Genomic DNA, 20550 nt, shown 5'->3' on the forward strand with positions numbered 1-20550 from the left:
CAGACGGATGCCAGCAACAACAGTTTAGGTATTGAGCTATGCCAATTGTTATTAGACATCTGTGAATCTGTCTGATAATCAAAGGATTCTCATTGAGTAGCCATTATACCAAAAGTGTGGAACCTTTTTTCATCCCAAAGGCCACAGTCCTTCGTGGGTGACCTCCTGGGGGGCACAACAGCCATGGATGGGGCCATGGACAAAAAGTGGGGAGAGCAAGAGGTGCAGCACTTACCTTTGAGTGTAGGTGGCATTCCAGCCTTACAAAATACCTACCCCTCCATCCATCTCAAGGACACAGTCTAGCCAGGCAAAAGCACTTGAGGGTGCAGAGCAGGCTGGAGAAGGGGGTGACCTGGCGGCAGGGGTGGCCCTGGGAAAGCTGCAAGGGCCAGATAAAGAAGGCTTCAGGGCCATATTTGGCTTCAGGCCTGAGGTTCCAGACTGCTGCATTAAACCATATTGTGAATTTCAGAAATAACTTCAAACACAAAATCTGACAAATTATCAGGGCCGCTGCCCAGACAAGCATTAGAAACTAAACATAAGGTCTAAGCAGACCACAAGCCAAAAGTCATCTGACTAATGAGTTGTATCTGAAAAAAATTGTTTTCAAATGATCACACACATACAGAGATAACGTTTCATAAATTGATTACAGAAATCCAAAGCAAGCGTCAGGAGAGGAAAAGAAGAAGCACAGCCAACCCAGCCTACAGTGGGCTTTTGGAAACAGAGGTACGTCTCATCTTGTTGCTTTTTCATTCCCCTTCACTTCTGGTCCTTATTCACGTGACACTAGAGTGACCACAGTAGTTTCCCATTACAAAATAAAAGCACGTCCCTGTTATAAAATAAGACTTTAAAACAGCATAGCTGCCATGGTTTACTGTATTATGAAGCTGTTGAGAGAAACACTTACATTGTCAGTGTTTCCCTGGTTGGGAGCGTGACAGCCTGATCAGTTTCCTACTGGCGTAAATGTATAGGATAGACATGAATTGCTAAACCCAGTAGCATCTTAACATTAGCTCTGTGCATTTACCACCCACAACTCAAGCTTATTTCATGGGGAAGGAAAGGCTAAATCTATCCCACCATCTGCTGTTTAGGAAAAGTGAGATTTGGGGGGGGTGGGGAGACTTCATTGTTTTGATTTGCCGAGGATTGGTTCAAATTGGGATTGGCAATTGCAAGTGAAAGTAGAAAACACTTTAAAAAGTCCCCCACCCCCACCCCAGTAGTTTCTGATGAGTGTTGCATGTTCAGTAAAGCAACCTCAATAAATGTTTCCTGTGATGCCGGTTTTATCTAATTCAGTTACAGCTAATGAACTAGTAATGGGATCACTTATTTCTTTTGTATGTGACTGACATAAATTTAATCTCAGCAGTTTTGGAGAAGTGGAAATACAAATTATGTACATTTCTTCTTTTCATGCTTCTGGCATAACATATGGTGAAATACATTGTGGACTTTAAAAATACAATTTCGTTAAAAATCCACTTTTTAAAAGCACACATTTATGCCAGGAACTTGGGAAGATGAAATACAAGGCACTGTTTCTTTAGGCTATTTAAAGCTGACATTTGATAATGACATTAGCTGACGTTCATTGAAATATTTATTTATAACAGTATAGATTGCCTTTTCTTTTGTAAAAGGTCCTGATTCTGACATCAGCATATATATATATATATATATATATATATATATATATATATATACACACACACACACACACACATATATATACATATATATACACACCTATCCAGCTAAAACAATGTTTTTTTTTCTAACTCTCTTGCATGGAATTCCTCACTAAAAAGGGAATGCTCCTGAAGGAAGTTGTGTTTAACCCACAGATTTAACACAGAATACCACAACTGCTCCAGGAAATCTCATGTTAATTTTATTATGGGATCTCCCCAACACTCTGATATAGAACCCCCTTTTTTAAAAGTATGTATGTGCATATTATTGACACCCATGTGTGGATAGCTCCTGATCATGCCCTCTCAGTTGGACTTGGTTGTTGTTGGAAGAAATGTCTTAGTCAATGCTATTCATGTTATCTTTTGCAGAGGAAACGTCTTGCATCAAATTATTTGAACAATCCCTTGTTTCTGTCCACAAGAGGTAAGATCTCTGAATTATTGGAATGGAAATATAGGTTAGTACTCCACACTTGAAATAATTACAGTAAAATTGGGTTTTTTAGCATCAATAAACAACAGGAAAAATAAAATTAATTTTACATTATATATCTGTGTCACCTCCAGAAGGAGTTCTGAGAGGTCAGAAGACACACCTCCTCTTTATGACAATTTACATGAGTCAAAAAAGGGAGCTGCACTTTGTAAAATTTACCCTATTGAAGTTTAGCCCTAACTACTAGATCTGTATGCCAACTTTTCAGCTAACAAGGCACAAATTATTTTGAGCTAAAATATATGAATATTTGAGAATTGGACTCTAGCCTATGAGAACTCATGTCATAAAAGTTGTTGATCTTTAAGGTGCCCCAGAACCCCTGCTTCCTGAAAAAAAATCATTCTTGCTTCACTTTTGTAAATCCATTTCTTTGGACAAAAAAAATGTATTAGGTGTCTTATTGGCCAAAATACATATATTCAGCACCTAGTTCTAGAAAATGTAGGTTCGTTTAATATTTGAGCTTTTAATGCAATTTATACAGTAAATCATCCTGAAAAATTAGAAAGGAAAAACCCCCTGAAAACTATGAAATGCACTGTAGATTTAAATAATAATTTTATGTGCTCCTTAGCTTAGATAAAGCCTGAGTTTTTAATATCTAACTTCATTCAGTCTAATGAAACTGTTACCTGTTTTGAAAATGCATATGATATTGTTGTAGTATCATAGTGGGACTGGGCTTTACAACTGGCTAGTAGAAAATTATGGCTGGCTACCAACACTGATCAAAATGTATGTGCCACTGCTTTGGTCTATCTACCCCAATTCTGTGCGATCTTGACTGGTGGCAGCACTGCGTGGTCTTAGGTAGAAATTTTCCCAAGCTCTGCTACCTGAAACCCTTTTAGCAAACTCATGAAAAATGAATCCAAGATTCTATGTATGCAAAGCATGCACTGTACCCATGGTATTAACAGCAGCAGCAGCAGCAGCAGCAGCGCACTGGAGTACCTAGACCAGCACAATGTTTGAGCATTGTGCAGCACTAAATAGCAAATTACGATTTACCTCTTTCTTGCTAATTTACAGGATAAACTCAGTTTTTCTATTGAGCTGCTGAAAATATGTACACAATGCTAGTATAGTCTGCACTTCATTCCCATTTTTGCCCCAGATTAATATTGTGGTAATGGGATGCGGGTTGTGGTAATGGAACGTGGTTGCCGCTCTGGTCTAAACCACTGAGCCTTGGGCTTGCATCAGAAGGTTGGCGGTTTGAATCCCTGCGACGGGGTGAGCTCCCGTTTCTCGGTCCCAGCTCCTGCCAACCTAGCAGTTCAAAATCACGTCAAAGTACAAGTAGATAAATAGGTATCGCTCCGGTGGGAAGGTAAACGGTGTTTCCGTGCACTGCTCTGGTTTCGCCAGAAGCGGCTTAGTCATGCTTGCCACATGACCTGGAAAAACTGCGGACAAACACCGGCTCCCTCGGCCAGTTAAGCAAGATGAGCGCCGCAACCCCAGAGTCGTTCGCGACTGGACTTATCTGTCAGGAATCCTTTACCTTTACCTTTTTAATATTTCTAGTTTCTCAGGGCACTTCCAAACTAATTTTTTTGCAGATGATCTTCTCCTGAAATCAGAATATTGATCAGCTGCAGGTCACGTGTTCAGGGGAGTTATCCCCATCCTGATTGTTTCTAGCTCACACAAGGGTTGCTATGAAAGACAGAACTAACATTTAAAGCATTGGTAGCTTTACATTCCAGCAGTGGAAGGTATCTCATTAATGAAGCACTCTTGTTGCACTTCTGGTTATCCCTGCCTTAGATGTTTCCTTAGAACAAATGTTAGTACCTCATTAAGGGGCGCTGTGGGTTAAAGCCTCAGCGCCTAGGACTTGCCGATCGAAAGGTCGGCGGTTTGAATCCCTGCAGCGGGGTGCGCTCCCGCTGCTCGGTCCCAGCGCCTGCCAACCTAGCAGTTCGAAAGCACCTCCGGATGCAAGTAGATAAATAGGGACCGCTTACCAGCGGGAAGGTAAACGGCGTTTCCGTGTGTGGCTCTGGCTCGCCAGAGCAGCGATGTCACGCTGGCCACGTGACCCGGAAGTGTCTCCGGACAGCGCTGGCTCCTGGCCTCTTAAGTGAGATGGGCGCACAACCCCAGAGTCTGTCAAGACTGGCCCGTACGGGCAGGGGTACCTTTACCTTTACCTTTACCTAACCTACTTGGGAATAGGCTGGGCAAGTGTTTGTGTAGTTCTCCTCCTTCTCCTTCTCCTTCTCCTTCTCCTTCTCCTTCTCCTTCTCCTTCTCCTTCTCCTTCTCCTTCTCCTTCCCCTTCTCCTTCCCCTTCCCCTTCCCCTTCCCCATCTCCATTACCAAACCCTTTTTCATTTGATTGGAAGGCGACTGCATATAGCCCCTCATCTTTACTGACATCTCTCTAATTTCTCTTGCTAAGCTCTTTCAGGGAGAGCGTTATCTCTGATCTTGCGCAGCCCTGGCCCTGTGAATGTCTTGCATGCATCACTTCAGTTCTTTGTGTGTATGGGCATGTGAGTGCAATTTCACACATTCAATGTGAACAAACAAAAAGTGCCACAATCCTGAGAAGAGGAAACATACATGAAGAGGGAATGCAAAAAGCTTAGTATAAGGATAAACTAAAAAGGGGGGAGTGCATGTAGGGTCACTTGGACAGACATAGCCTGACTGATTATAACCTTCTGCTCATACACAGTATTCTTTTATCATAGCCTACCTAAAATCCCACCAAGCTGGGGATCTAAGCCCACTGCTCCTAACCTGTGTTCTGCCCTTCTTTCATAATGCTAGCCAATGAGGATCCATCTTGGCAGGTATGTTTTACCACACCTTGTAAATTGCGAGGGAACAGGGTCTTCGTTTAAGCTTTTTTTTAAAAAAAAAAAGATATTGTGTTGTTGTCTGTCACCCTGGGCCTTTTCAGTTGTCACATACCAGAGTGTACATTTGTAAGTACTATTGTCACTGCCCCACTGCTGTCCAGGGTAGTTTTGCCAAAAATGCAGGCAGTGCAATGGTCAGAGAAATGACTGGAGGAACAAAACTCGGGTTCACACATTCTCTGTCCACTGTAAAGAACAACATTTTGTTTTTATCTGTATGCAGAATCTCCCAGGTTCCATTACTTGTCTTTCCTGGCTTATTAAATCTAGCAGAGCGGGCCTGAGTGATTTCTCCCTGCTCCCTTGAAACAGCCTAAAGACCCCTTTGACAGGAACAACTCTTGACCAGTCACAAATGCCCCCTTTTTGGGAAAGGTGGTGGAAAGGGTTGTGATGGAGCGGCTGCAAGCATTTTTGGATGGCACAGATTATTTGGAGCCATTCCATTCTGGGTTTAAGCCTGGCCATGGAACTGAGTCAGCCTTGGTCTTCCTAATGGATGACAATTGCAGAGAGGTGGACAGGAGAGTGCAACCTTACTCCAGATTCTTGAATTCTTCTGATACCATTGGCCATGGTATACTCCTGAACAGCCTGAAGATTCACCACCACAGTCTAGTGATCACACATGGAAAACAAACAGACAGCAAATCGGAGAATGCTAACCTTAGATTTCAGGATCCCATCTATCAAGCTAAATGATGCTTCCAGGACCACACAATTATGTTTTACACAATCACAGATTCTTCCACAGCACTGTACCTACAATCCTATATAGATTATGTGTGATGTTGAGAACCTTCATAACACAGGCAAGTTAACATGCTGACAATATGTCCACCATAAACCAAGAGCCACTGAAGACATATCTTTAGCAAAATCAGTTCATCACCGTAGAAACAAATCTCTTCAAAATAATTATTTCCCTTCTGTTTAGAATGATGGCTCCTGTCTCCAAGATTTTCATGCTCAGGAACAATGTGTAATAGTTGGGTTGGTGCTGTCAGGCTTTGATCATTGATATGAAGTAGGAGTGCTACAAATATGCTAAGGTCTCGTTTTCATCTATTTAACTGGACTTGTTTGGCAAAGTGGTGAGTTTATATGGCCACAGTCTGCTTGTGGAGAGCTCCTTCTGTAGATCAGCTGAACCACCTGGCTCCTTGTGCTTTTGTGTTTTGCAGAATGAGGTCAGCCATGATGAATATTGTTCAGCATGTAAGCGCGGTGCCAATTTGCAATCCTGTGGAACATGCCCCAGAGCCTATCACCTCAACTGCTTGGACCCGCCCTTGAAGACTGTCCCCAAAGGGGTCTGGGTCTGTCCTAAGTGCCAAGAAAAGGTGAGATGTGCCTTTACACTGTAACTATCCAAACCTGATCTGGGAGCTGAGTTGTGTACAGATATAAATTTGGTGAGCTCTGTAAAGGTTGACCACCAGTGCAGCTGAAATTAATCTTCACCAAGTCCCACTAAAAGTAATGGAACTTAAATATCACTTACTTTTTATATTGATTTTTATATTAAGTAACTATGCTGGATTCAGTCCTTTTAGTTGGTAAAATATCCTCCTTACCTTATTCATTTTGTAAAATATCCTAAGTCCATTAGTACTGATTTGCCTAAGGCTACACAGTAAATTCACTATTGCTCCCTGTTCTGTAAATATCTCATTGAAGTGATTTTTGCACAGCAAAGTTTAAATCATTCACTTTTGAGTATTCAGGGTAAGAGGAGAGATAATGCCTAAATCTAATCACCCGAGAAATCCCAGGCTGCTCATCTCCTGCAAGAACTTCCAGAAATATGGTCTCTGGTGTACTCAGTGCAACTCAGTATCAAATAACCCACCATCTTTATGGTAAGTTGATTTCAATGGGAGAACTTTAAGCACATGCTTAAGTCTCTTCCAATGAAATCATTGAGTGACTTAACATTAGCTTCGTAATGATATCCTATCCATAGTAGGACAAACTTAGCCCCCCATTCATAGAAAAAATCACTGTTACCAGTCTAATATAACCAAGAAAGCTATATAACCAGCACCATTAGTATTAATAAGGTGGTACCTCGGGTTACATACACTTCAGGTTACAGACTCTGCTAACCCATAAATAGTACCTCGGGTTAAGAACTTTGCTTCAGGATGAGAACAGAAATCACGTGGCGGCAGCGGAAGGCCCTGTTAGCTAAAGTGGTATCTCAGGTTAAGAACAGTTTCAGGTTAAGAACGGACCTCCAGAACAAATTAAGTTCTTAACCCGAGGTACCACTGCATTGATATTAAGCATAACACCACTTGCAAGTTAAAAATGATGCCTCCACTGATGATTTTCTCTTTTATTTATACAGTATACAGTGGTACCTCTGGATGAGAATGGGATCCGTTCCGGAGCCCCGTTCGCATCCTGAGCAGAATGCAACCCACGTCTGCACGTGCACGGGTCACAATTCGCCGCTTCTGCGCATGCGTGTGACATCATTTTGAGCGTATGCGCAAGTGGCGAAACCCAGAAGTAACCCATTCCGTTACTTCCAGGTCACTGCGGGACACAACCTGAAAAGATTTAACCTGAAGCGTCTTTAACCCGAGGTATGACTGTAACTATATGGGACGCAGGTGGCGCTGTGGGTTAAAGCTTCAGCGCCTAGGGCTTGCCGATCGAAAGGTCGGCGGTTCGAATCCCTGCGGCGGGGTGCGCTCCCGCTGCTCGGTCCCAGCGCCTGCCAACCTAGCAGTTCGAAAGCACCTCCGGGTGCAAGTAGATAAATAGGGACCGCTTACCAGCGGGAAGGTAAACGGCGTTTCCGTGTGCCGCTCTGGCTCGCCAGAGCAGCGATGTCACGCTGGCCACGTGACCCGGAAGTGTCTGCGGACAGCGCTGGCCCCTGGCCTCTTAAGTGAGATGGGCGCACAACCCCAGAGTCTGTCAAGACTGGCCCGTACGGGCAGGGGTACCTTTACCTTTACCTTTTTATGACTGTAACTGCAAAGAGAGTCATCAGTGTCAGTAACAGCCTAGAGTATAAGGCAGTGCCGACAGCTCAACACTTACTCTCCTTTAAAGATAGAGCAGGTTCTACTCTAGACATAAAGAATAATTAACAAAATTAACTGCATTTGATCCCCAGCACCTCATGAGGAGGGATGGACCCCAAAAGCTGTGAGACTGGAAGCACCAGTTTTTTCCTGGATTTGTGATGAGGGGACTGCAATCCCACATAGTAATTCATCATGGTTGAGGAAGACCTAAACATGAAGTTTTGGAAGACCTTTAATGCATTTTTTTCAGCACTGTCATGGTACACTTGGCTATCACTAGAGGGTTAAGCCATCTTCAGTGATCATGGATACTAAAGAAACTGCATATGCAATCATATGAATTCCCTACATTTGCTGACCAGTTCATGCAACCTTCTGTTTGTATTATTTTGTGACTGCATATGTGAGCATGTGAAGAAATTTGGCGAGGTGAACCAGTCTGGTTGTATTACAGATGACATTTGCTAGACTTACCTTGACAGAGAGTTTTGTTCTCTCTTTGTGGGAAGGCAAAATATAATTTCTAGATATATTTGCATGCTTTTCATTTTACAAATCGGCAAACTAACTACTCTTACGGAGCTATTACATAGTCCTGATATAATCAGCTTTTGAGGAATAAATTGGAGGGTGGCAATTCTAAACGATTGTATGCATTATAACATAAGTGTGCCCTTGAGTTGTTTGAATCCGTTATTTCCTGAAATTGTAGGTGTTAAAGAAAGATGAAAATGTGCCATGGGCTGGAACTCTGGCGATTGTTCAGTCCTACGTTACTCATAAAACAGGTACGAACTGTAGCAATTGATTATAAGAAATGGTTTCTCAAGTGTCAGCAACTTCAAAATGGAGTCGCCTCAGGGGGTGGATTGCAAGGGTCTCAGAAATAAAGTATCATCCAAACACATCTGTACTTGTCTGATGGAAGGGTTTCCCAATTACTGTTCTAACACATCTGAATTGAGAGTTCACAAACTCGGAGGTGGACTAGGGGTGTGTGTGTGTGTGTGTGTGTGTGTGTGTTTGTTTCACATAGGAGACAAATACCGTTTTTCATTTGTGGGTCAGAGGGGGGAATTCTCACTATAACCTTTCTCCTTGAAAGAGAGGAGGTCACAGTGAATTGAGGCCGTCTGCGAGCCCATTCATGCAACGGCATTCTAATTAGGTGGGTGCTTTCTGTTCATTGATGACTTTGCTTTTTGTCCTTAGCACATGAAAACCCCTTGAGTCCTTGAGCCCAGTGTAAAATATGCACGTCCACCACCACCCATTATGAATATTTTACTTGTGTCCTGTGACTTTTGTTGTTTTTACTGTACCTCCTTCAGACTGAGTTGTTAGCACTGTGTGCACCTGTTTATCAGCTTAACGAATTTGACAGTATCGCCAAATGCCTCTTCACTAGATGGGTCGAAAGGGGCCCTCCCAAGGCATCTCTTACACTCCTCTGTTACATTTTTCATCTTAACAGCCATTCATTGCCTGCTTTCTTGCCTTTGCTTCACAGTCAAAGAAGAGGAGAAGAGGAAGTTATTAAAGAGAAGCAGTGAACTGAGGGGAGAACACAGGAAGCTAGAGGAAAAAGAACACTTTCTCAATAATGCAATGAAGGTATCATTTCTGGCTGATGGCTTAGCCTGAAAAATTGCCCAGGCACTTGCTACTTTTGAAATCAAGAGAAATTAGCACAAGTGGACAAATCTGAATGTTTCTTTAAATTTCTGGACAGCAGCAGATCACTGAAACCTTACCTCCTTAAACTTGACCTATGGGTGTGTGACAGATGGGTGGGGCCTCTCACCTGTTAAGTCACATGGCATCACAGTGGCATCAGGTGATACTTATTTCGCCTGTGTGGTTTGAAATCCTACTGCACAGGCAGAAGATGTGTGTGGTGCTTTGCGAGTGCTGACCATCAGCTGATTTGTAAGGCTTGGGTGCTGAGAGCTGGGTACAAGGCTGGCAAAGCTCCATGATTGGCACTTCCCAAGCACCAACAAGCAGCGAATCAGTGGTGCCTGAAAAGCCCCCTTTTGCCCGACCTTCCCCATAGCTGGCATCAGGTGTGGGGCAGGTGGCCATGGCTTGGCTGAACCTGCCTCATGGCCCAAATGGGGGGAGCTCCGGGAGGCTTCCCTGTCCTTGTTCCACAGAGACTAAAGAGAACTTCGCAATCAAGCACAACTACCTTTTCGTGCATTCACACGAAAGCTTATACCAAACTTAGCTGGTCTCTAAGGTGCTACTGGACAATTTTTTAATATATTTCGACTGCGTCAGACCAACACGTCTACCTACCTGAATCTTAAGCCCACTAATTTCTGTGGACATATATGGTGGATTGTGGCTACTTTCTTCTTGTGAGTAAGCAGCCCCAGTTGGCTAAATCCAGCTGTGTTGGCTAGCAGGCTATTAGGAAGGTGTAGTGTAGCAGCTGTGCTAGTCCACCATCAAGGAAGTCATTATGCCACAGGATCATTGGCAGATTCTCTGATCTTGAACTTTTGCATCCTAGTGACTTTCTCTGAAACATGAACTTTGCACTGGTTTACAGCCTAAGGCTGCAGTCCTATGTGAACTTATGTGAGAGTAAGTCCTGTGGAACTCAGCGACACTTTACAGTTAAACTGCAGAGGATTGTGGTGTAAATAAATCCTTGTTCTTTGGAAGGTAGACCTGAGGTCTTTTCTTCCTCCTCCCATCTTCATTGTTTGTTCTCTATTACTCTAGTGGTCACTAGAACCTTAATCCCAAATACTATACATTCAGCAAACCATATTCTACAACACTTTTAATAACATGTTTAAATATTTGCCCATGAACATGGGGGGCAATTGTGACTTCCGCACAGATTTCCAAAGAGCTAAGCACAAAGCACGTTGCAAAATAAAGAAGCTAAGCCGTATTACAAAGGGGACGTCAGTGTTGCGGATTCTTGCAGATAATTAATTACGAATAACGCAGATTAGGAAAACGCTAAATTTCTACAATAACAGCAAATATGCTTTAAGATAGATCAGCCCTAATATTGGACTTGTTGTTCTTGCTCAAATGGGAATTTAGAAGGCCTACATTTATAGCATGGGCGCACCCCACAATTCAGAAGACCAGTGAGCAATGTATGAGGTTTGATTATCTGGTGTGTGTCTATATGTATTACATTTATTTTGAAAATTCGAAGTAGCATTTACATCTGTAGCTAGTCACATTTTGTTCAACTGCTGCTCTCATTCAGGAAGGACACCCATCAATTTTTCATGACATTTAAAAGAAAATGAGAGGCAAAGTAATAATTTATTAGAAGGCAACTTAGTGGGGTGTGTTCCCTTTAACTGTGCAGACTTAGTAATATAACCATGTACATGCCTGAGTCCATAACGGCATGGGCTGAAGACTCAATAGATTCCTCTGTATGTGCGACTGTGTTATGTTAGGTAGAGAGTAGAATTAGAAAATGAAAAGGATGCATACTTCATTGTTCAGATAGAAGTTTTGGCTGTTGACTGCAGCAATGCAATTCCACATAAAGACCTCAACTGATGAGAGCAATCAAAAATATTATGCTACAAAATGGCTTGGTTCCTGAGGTTTTCATTAAATTAAAATGGAGCAATTGAGAGCCTAGATCCAATAAAATGGAGAATTAAATTAAAAAGCAATTGAATTAAGTGGGACACATAGAGACCGAGAGGTAATGGGCCCTGTACTTTGCAGTATGAAATATTACATTGCAAAATTTTTATATTAAAGTATAAAATGAAAGATAACTTATTCAAGGAAGCTTGTGGGAGATTGTGCCTGGATATTTGCCTTAGTGTTAAGAGGGGATGCCTGTTTTATATTTATAGTGAATGCATGCAGATAAATTCCATTTTCACTGATACTACAACTTTTGTGCTCATACAACATGTGAAAGTGATGCAAGATAAGAATTTCTGTTGATGCATCCAGTTGATGCATTTAGTATTAAACTAAATAAAGTTTAAACGGAGGATATTTCTGACTGGATCTAATAACAGGAGGAATATGTTTGTCAATTACATGCACGTGTTTTCATATGAGGGTGTCATGTCCATTTCACTTGCTAAAAATACTCTCCTCCTCCATAAGGGCCAACAAATATTCATGCCAGAGTGTGTGGACTATATTAAATAAATTCCATTTGTATGTGAACCAACATCATCTGTTCAGTCTATCCAGACTAAAGGCACGATCTTCCACAACCTTCCTTGAATAAGTTATCTTTCATTTTATACTTCAGCATAAAATTTTGTAATGTGATATTTCCCCCCACCCAACCCTTAGAAGAGCAAGTCTCTGTGCCATACCCCTAACTGCCTCTGAAGGTCTCTTCGCTTTCAGAAGCGATTTGTCATCTGGTGTTGGGAGTAGTGGGCAAGAGAAGCGGCCTTTTGAGAAATCCCTCTGGGCATGTAGAATTAATAGTGCAGGTCTTTGGATTCCAGCCAGTGGAAATAAATAAAATCATAAATCTTTGTAGATTGTGCATTAATTCAGATTAGAGAGTGGCTTTGACTAGAATCCCCCTCTTCAATCAACATAAGCATGCATTCAGGCAGGGCTGGGGAGGGGCGAATGTATCCCTAAGCTCTACCCTTCAAGCACCCGGCTTGCGATTCCGGCAGGATGCTTCAAGGGGGGCCACGGTGCAACTCATTTATTTGAGCTTGCCCACACAAAAGCGTGTTTGCAGGGAGAGTGTTTTGACACCCAATGGAATGTGTTCTTACTCTTTCTTTCCACCTTTGACAGAAGTGCTTAGAGCGAAAAAACAGCCTATTGGCCCAGCAGAAAGGGGTTCAATCATCGCTGGAACGCCTCAAAACTCTCATTAGACTGATACAGAATGAGCAGATGATTCAGGTTACCATGACAACCACCACCACCTCCTCCCTGCTAACCGTCCCCTGGATCAAACCGTCTTCTGCCTCAGCTGCTGTCGTACACAAAGCCTTGCAGCCGACACAGGGGAACAACTGACAGGGGCTGCCTGAAAACCTGGTTTTTCTTTTTTGAAAGAAAACAAAAGGTGAACTTTAGATAGCTGCAAACACAATAGCTGTGGAAACACTGCAACTGCATCGAGAAGGAGACTTGAGGGGAGGCAGGGGAACAGAAAGACTTTGTTGTCAATTTTTATTACACCAGGATGTTGGGTGAACCACCCGTTTGACTTCGTTGGTGTCATGGCAACTTTCTACAAAGCAGATCCTGCTGCAGTTTTCTATTGCTGAGATATTCTGTACTTAGGATATTCTTTCTTTCTTTTGTTGCATTGGCCTTAAAGTATTTAATGGATAAGGAAAATGAAGCGGCATATGTTGGCCAATGAGGGGAGTGCGGTGGTGGAATGGAATGGAGCATCCTTGGGGAGGGAAGGTGGACTTTAAAAAGTTCTCATTTTGAAGGGAAAATAGTTTTAAAAGCAAAGAGATAGTTAGCTAGTATGCAGGTAGTTGGTAGGGGGGGTGCAGGAATGGTTAATTGGTGACAGTGAAAAATGGAATAGCTTTTAAATCAACATATTTTTCTTTTAAATGAACAAGGTCTGCCACATTGATTCAGGTTGAACTGGACAAGGGGCTATTTGAGAAGAATTGCATTTGTGGGACACTCACAGAGCCTTCAAAATCAAATCATTTTTTCAGTATTATAGTTGAGAATTACAGATATTTAAATAAAAATGTATGAAATTAGCATTTCTAGTGAAATATTGAAGTATTTTCATGCTGATGCTTCTTGTATATGCGTTCTGAAGTATTTAAAGAGCTATGCCTGTAAAACCCCTTAATTTTGCAGGACCTTTCAACTTATTTTGCTATTGATGTATTTTTCTCATGGAGTTTTTTGTGCAAGGTTTAGCATAAACCATAATAGTGACAAATATCTTCAGCAGGTTGGATCTTTATTATTATTTTGAGCGGGGACGGGGTCAGATTTTTTTTAAAGAAAGAAAGCAAATAATCTTTTTTGCTGCTGCTTTTTTTTTCCTGTCAAGACAGTACAAATGATATGCCAAAAAACTTTACACTTTTGTACTGCATTTTTATTGTAAAATAGGGAATGTGAAAAATGATTATTCTTTATTTTGTTTTATTTCACTTGCAGAAGTATCTGCTAAATAGTACAGGAAATAAACTGCCTCAAGGGGTTGTTTCGTTTATTGGATGTATCAGGAGCTGCGGGGGAGGGGTGGGCTGTCACATTCTAAGTAATCGGTTGCTTTTTGGAAAACCTTTTCTTTTTATATTGTTTGTTGATTTTTACCACATGTGACATGTTTAGCACTAGCCTGAGAAAATACTGGAGAAACTGCTTTATTCCCCCTCCCCTCTAGCTAGTCTTCCGATGCAGCGAGCTCAGTCTGGCCCCATCCGGCCAAGCGGCCTCTGCTGGTGCCCTGAGGCCTACCTCAGAAGTTAGTGGTGGACACACCAGTTTCCCCTTAGCATAACTTCCCCATTCTGTAACCCTATGAGGAGCACCATATCGGATTCCAGGGGCTGGGGGATTCACTCTTGAATATTCAGGATGCAATCTTATACATGTCTACTCAAATGTTGGTGCCATTGATTCCCATGGTACTTTTTTGCCAGGTAAATTTACATAGCAGAAGTGATAACCTCTGGTTTGGGGGGGCCTAATCTGGCCTCCAAGACAGTTTTTCTGCACCCCAAAGATTTTGCCAATTTTTTCAGCAGTGACAAACTTTGAGAGAGGGAGTGTGTGTGTGTGCTGGGGTGGGCAGAGCCCAACATGGATGAGGATGCAAAAACCCCTCCCCAGGGAGGGGGCAGCAGCCTCTTTCCTCAGCTGATCTGCATGGCTTAGCTGAGGAGGGAGGCTGCAAGTGTGTAGGACTGCAAAGAGGCCACACTGACAGCTGGCATGCAGCCCCTGAAGGATTGGCTATGAGGAAATGTGGCCCTTGGGTCACGAAGGATTAGCCAACTCTGGTGTATAGGATTTGAAGTCCTATATTACAAAGTAGCAGTGTATTTTAACAGCATTTGTTGCATTACTTTTAGTAATTCACAATTATAGCATCTTTCTCAATACTAACACAGCTTTGTTTGTTTGTTTGTTTGTTTGTTTGTTTGTTTGTTTGTTTGTTTTAAACAAATGGATTTGTGCCTTTGGCATGCATACCTAAGACGCAGACCCATTTTAAATATATGTATGACAATAGCAAGTCAGCCTGTAGAACCAGCGATTTGGCCAGAAATATAAGTGCTCCTGAGAAATAATTTGAGTGGGGTCAAAACCTCAAGGAAGGGCGTAGGGTACTCTGCCCACCAGCCCTCTCTAAATGTTGCCCCTGTGTTTAAGTAGGTCTGAAGCAAAAATCCATTTCTGCATTCCACAGGTGAAGCATCTCACAATGGCCTATCACACAGTGCCAATAAATCAAGGGATTTGGCTTTTTATTGATTGATTGGGGGGTCACCCAGCACTAGGCAGCACACGGTCCCTTCAACCATTTTCACAACTCCGGGAGAAACTGTGCAGTACTATACAAATCTATTTTAATACACTTAACACTCTGTTGAACAAGATTTTTATATTCTTTTATTGACAAACAAAAGTGAACTAAGTGAAACACGGTTGTGATACATTGGTTATTGTATGCCAATTTATGCATTCGAACGTGGCTTGCAATGTAAATGTTTTCAGGTTTAATGGTTCTTTTTCTCCTTCTAAGACGAATTTAAAGAAAAGGGGAAAGCACAGAAAGTTGATTTAATGTGAAAACTTTCGGAAGTGTTTTTCTGGGACTGTTAAAAGTAGTTATTTTGGGAAAGGGACTGTCCCGTGGATAGTGTGCATAGAAAACAAAGTGTTTGTCTTAAATATACCAATGTAGTTTACTTCTTTATGATGAATTAAAACTTGACTGACAGATTTAATACTGGTGTGGTCCCTGGAATGTACGTGCAGCTTCCAAGCATAGCCTGTGCTGCCCTGAAGAAGGCCGAAGTGTGTTGCTGGGGCCCCTCATTCCTGCTTCCCCTCACCATCCATGGCAAACCACCCCATGGCAAAGTCCTCCTGGGAACTCTGCCCACACGGCATCATAGGTAATAATTTCCTGTTCAATAGAAATGCCATTGTCAAGATTTGGTTTTTCATTCACCAATTTAGACACCAGAATCAAAATGGTCTCAAAAATAAACTGCATGCCTTAATTTGCCCTCACATTTAATTGCAGTCTAAAATGTTGCCCCAGTGCATGAGAGAGGGGACTTCAATCCTAAAGACAATAAAGAAAGGGATAAAAATGAAAACTCTCATTATTACAATACCTTTACATAAATCTGTGTTGCAAGCACACTGTACACTCTGACAACCAGAACTGTGCACAGTATTTCATCATCACATCTCAAAAAAGATAATGTAGCACTACAAAGGGTAACCAGAATGATCAGGGGACATTAAAGCCACTTGTCATCTCCTGGGCAAGTAGCTCAAGCAGATGTTGACTGTTCAGCTCATGAGGAGATACGATAGCCATCTTCAAATATCTCAAGGAATGTCACATGGAAGATGGCATAAGCTTGTTTTCTCCTGCTCTGGAGGCTAAGACTCAGACCAATGACTTCAAGTTACAAGAAAGAAGATTCCAGCTATACATCTGGAAGAACCTTCTGACAGTAAGAGCTGTTTGAGGGTGTAGCAGACTCCTTTGGAAGATTGCAGACTCGCCTTCTTTGGAAGCTTTTAAGCAGAGGTTGGATGGCCACCTATCATTTCGTGGATGCTTAGCTGAAATTCCTGCATTGCAGGGAATTGGACTAGATGGCCCTTGTGTGCCCTTAAGAGCCAGTATGTGCCCTTAACAGCCAGTGTGGTGTAGTGGTTAAGAGCAGTGGACTTGTAATCTGGTGAGCTGGGTTCGATTCTCCACCTGCAGCTGCTGGGTGACCTTGGGCCAGTCACACTTCTCTGAAGTCTCTCAGCCCCACTCACCTCACAGAGTGTTTGTTGTGGGGGAGGAAGGGAAAGGAGAATGTTAGCCGCTTTGAGACTCCTTAGGGCAGTGATAAAGCGGGATATCAAATCCAAACTCCTCTTCTTCCAACTTCCAAGTTCAATGAGACTTAACACACAAGAAAGTAAGTTTCTGTTTTGCTATTGCAGTGTCCAGCAGCTTAAGGCACACATTCAACAGCTAAATGTAGATTCTTTAAGGTTCCAGGAGGTTCACCAGGAGAAGCATCATGAACCTGCTCTTAACTCTCACCTTTGATAAAGAATTGCTTGCTGCTATTAGCATTCCCAGAATGAAGGGAAGAGGATGCCCTTCCTTTTACATACTCTTTTGCCAGTTCTTTTTAATTTCAGAGTGTTGTAACTATAAGCTATGATAACCCATCACCACCCATCCTCTCTGTGTATGGATTTTATCGGGGTGGGGGGGTGGGCATCATTTATGACATCATGTCCAATTCTGCATTGCCTCAATTTTTTTTTTTTTTAAAGCAAAGAGCCTGCTGTTGTTGAGGCCTATAAAAATCTCTTTGCCTAGAAAGAGACAGGGAGCCCATTGCAATACTCTGCGTGATGCCTTGGTAATGAATATGGACACAGGGATGTTCTGGCTTATGCTAGCCTTTCATCATTGGCAGTATGTTGCACTATGCTTCTCCTGAGGTGATTTGGGGACCCAAAAACAGCTACTGTGGTCCAAGACATCTGTAGTCCCAAGTGCATCCTTTGAAAGGCAACAAACACCAGCTCTGCCCCCCCCCCCGGAAAGATTCCGCTTCAGCCGGCCACCTTCCATCCCTGTGAGGCCTTTGCTTGCTTCTTGTCAGTCAACAGAAAATCTTCGTAAGTAAGCACTTTGGGGCAGGAACCAATCTTTTTAAAAATATATTTTATTAAGGTGATTTCAGTTAAAGGAAATAAAGTGATACAGGCAATAAAAGGAGGGGAAGTGTTTATATGGCTCTGTAATGCTGACAGTGTTGTATAAACAAGGCTCCATTGGGGGAGGGCAGGAATTGCAAGAAAGAAATTGTTGATCCTTCAGAATGAACGTGATGACAAAACATTGCTAAAAAGATGTATTTATTGTAAATGGCAGTTTTTATTCTATGTTTCTTTTTATGTCTTTGCTTACTGGTTGATTGCATCTCTCAAACAATCAGGTTGTTGAATTGCACACCTTGCAGCCCTGCACCCAACCAGACCAGGATATGTGTGCAAAAAGCTTTTTAGGGTTCTTATTGTTGCCCCCCACCCCAGTCTCTGAGCAGTGCAAGATTGCAGGGGTCCAGGTGCTGACTCAGGGTTCAGGTTTCCTTTGGAAATGAGAGATTCAGAGGGTGAAATAGGGTAAATTCTATGACCACGTTGCTGTGCAACACCTGAGAAGCTGTTGAATGCCATTCCTTCCCTGGTTTGTTAACACATTGGAGAGGTTTGCACATTCAAGCAAAGACATGCATGTATGAAGAATCACTAATGATGAACCACTGAAAAAAAATCCCCACATCAAGTCAAAGATGATGCAAGTTCACCATGAACAGAGACTCATCTGTTCTGCAGCCAACCAGCCATCATGTCAAGAGCTTCATTGCTAATTCTATAGGCAGAATGATTATTTCCTGACTTTGATAATACAGTTTTTAATTATTATTATTTTTAAAAGTCTGCCTAACTTTCTACTTTCTTCTTCAGAGAGTGTTTACAAAAAGGGACATTATTCTGAAATGAAGCAGAAACAGCTACATCAGATGGAATAGCATTTGCTTTAATCAATTTTTCCCCACCGTGGCTGCTTTCTCCCTATGAAATGGAGCCCCAGCTCCAGGAGAGATGGATTGGTGTAAACAGAAGCCACTAGACTGCCTCTCCAGCGACTTTTAACTTAACCAGGGTGAATCCCATTAAAGCCTGAGAATGAGTTGCTTACATTAAAATTGTCATGATGAGAAACTACTTGCAAGACTTTGAAGGAACTCCCAGCAATAAATAAATAAATAAATAAATTTAAAATTGCTTGTGTTGGGTGTTTTTGGAGTACAGAAATACATCAGGTCTTTGATCATTGGTATTCATCAGAAAGATTTTACAGCTTGTGTTTTCCTTCACTTTACCATTTCATCTATGTAATTTAGACAAAACTTTCATCTCCTTTTCAGGCTTTGACACAGAGAGTCTTTGAAAGAGTTTACGAGTGTTGATATTAGACAAAGTAGCCACATGCTGTTCTGTATTCTAAACGCTGCTGTGCCAGCAATTTTATACTCCTAATGCCATCCCAAATAATGTCCAAATTATCACTTAAGGATACATAGCAGTTTCTTTGATTATGCTTAAAAAAAAAAAACCTGAAAGGATATATAGATAAAATAAAGTTATTCTTAAAAGCTCACACAACTAGAGGCCTGAAACATGCTGTGCTATATACCCAGTAAAAAAACCCAGTAGACTTACAGTGAAGTAAGGTGGATGGGAGCCAAAGAATGGCATAATTTCAATGTAGAACTAATAAGTACCCTTACCGTGGTACCTCGGGTTACATACACTTCAGGTTACAGACTCCGCTTACCTGGAAGTAGTACCTCGGGTTAAGAACTTTGCTTCAGGATGAGAACAGAAATCGTGCAGCGGGAGGCCCCATTAGCTAAAGTGGTACCTCAGGTACCTAAGCCACCTGCCGACGGCTTAGAAAATAGCTGCCCAATTCCCTCTAATGCCATTAGGGGGAATGCTAAGTTAAACTGTTATTGTCAGGACAGCTGGCCCTTTTGCAGATTCGCCAGGCTTCGTGAAGAATGTGCACTTCATCTATGAAGTGGGAGTTGTGCACATTCCTGCACATTGTACGCAATTTCTAACAGACCTTGGAGAATGTGCATATCTGAACTACATTTTGGGCATTCTCCAGCCCATTAGCTTAGTCCCCTTTGTACATTCTCTAGGTAACAGTCACATTCTCTGGCCAGTGTGCATTGTCTCCGAGAAAATGCATTCCCCCCTGTTTCTAGTTCAGGGATGTGCAGTCTCCCCACCTCAATTGCTTCTGACTCCCTGCTTAATCTTACATGGCTCACAACGTATTACCCAAAAGATAAAATTTTCAGTCTCCTTTTCACCACTCGTAATTGTATTCTACAGACCTCCGTAGCACAAGGAGGTCTCTCGCCCTCCTACAATCCAGATGGAAATAGTAGCCGGCCCCACCGAGGACACCTGGCTGCTATCAAGCTGAGGAGCGGGGCGGGGGGGGTGGAGAGAAGAAGAGCACGAAGCCCCTCTGGTCCCACTCAGAACCATTTCTGTCCTTGTCCACTGCTGGCGGCTCACCTCCAAGAAAACAGCACTTGATAGAAAAGAATGGCTGTCAACGTCTCTGAGGTATTTTCAAGGCTCAAAGATTGG

General features: G+C 42.3%; 2 protein-coding genes across 5 annotated transcripts in view; one reads left to right on the plus strand and one right to left on the minus strand.

The window, feature by feature from the left end:
- The window catches only part of PHF21B (PHD finger protein 21B), a 178766-nt gene extending 162699 nt beyond the window's left edge, over nt 1-16067 (plus strand). For all 4 annotated transcript variants that reach the window (XM_079975229.1, XM_079975231.1, XM_079975230.1 and 1 more), the window contains 7 exons: nt 662-738; nt 2088-2142; nt 5001-5023; nt 6277-6435; nt 8849-8924; nt 9647-9750; nt 12913-16067. In XM_079975229.1, coding sequence (XP_079831355.1) covers nt 662-738; nt 2088-2142; nt 5001-5023; nt 6277-6435; nt 8849-8924; nt 9647-9750; nt 12913-13140 — 722 coding nt within the window. In that variant the 3' untranslated portion in view covers nt 13141-16067. The remainder of the gene's footprint in view (nt 1-661; nt 739-2087; nt 2143-5000; nt 5024-6276; nt 6436-8848; nt 8925-9646; nt 9751-12912) is intronic.
- LOC307215724 (rho GTPase-activating protein 8-like) overlaps nt 15707-20550 on the minus strand; it is a 68555-nt gene continuing 63711 nt past the window's right edge. The window contains exon 13 of the mRNA XM_079975353.1: nt 15707-16411. Within this exon, the coding sequence (XP_079831479.1) occupies nt 16406-16411 (6 nt within the window). The 3' untranslated portion in view covers nt 15707-16405. The remainder of the gene's footprint in view (nt 16412-20550) is intronic.

Source organism: Podarcis cretensis (assembly GCF_951804945.1).
Source record: "Podarcis cretensis genome assembly, chromosome: 5".
Lineage (NCBI taxonomy): Eukaryota > Metazoa > Chordata > Lepidosauria > Squamata > Lacertidae > Podarcis > Podarcis cretensis.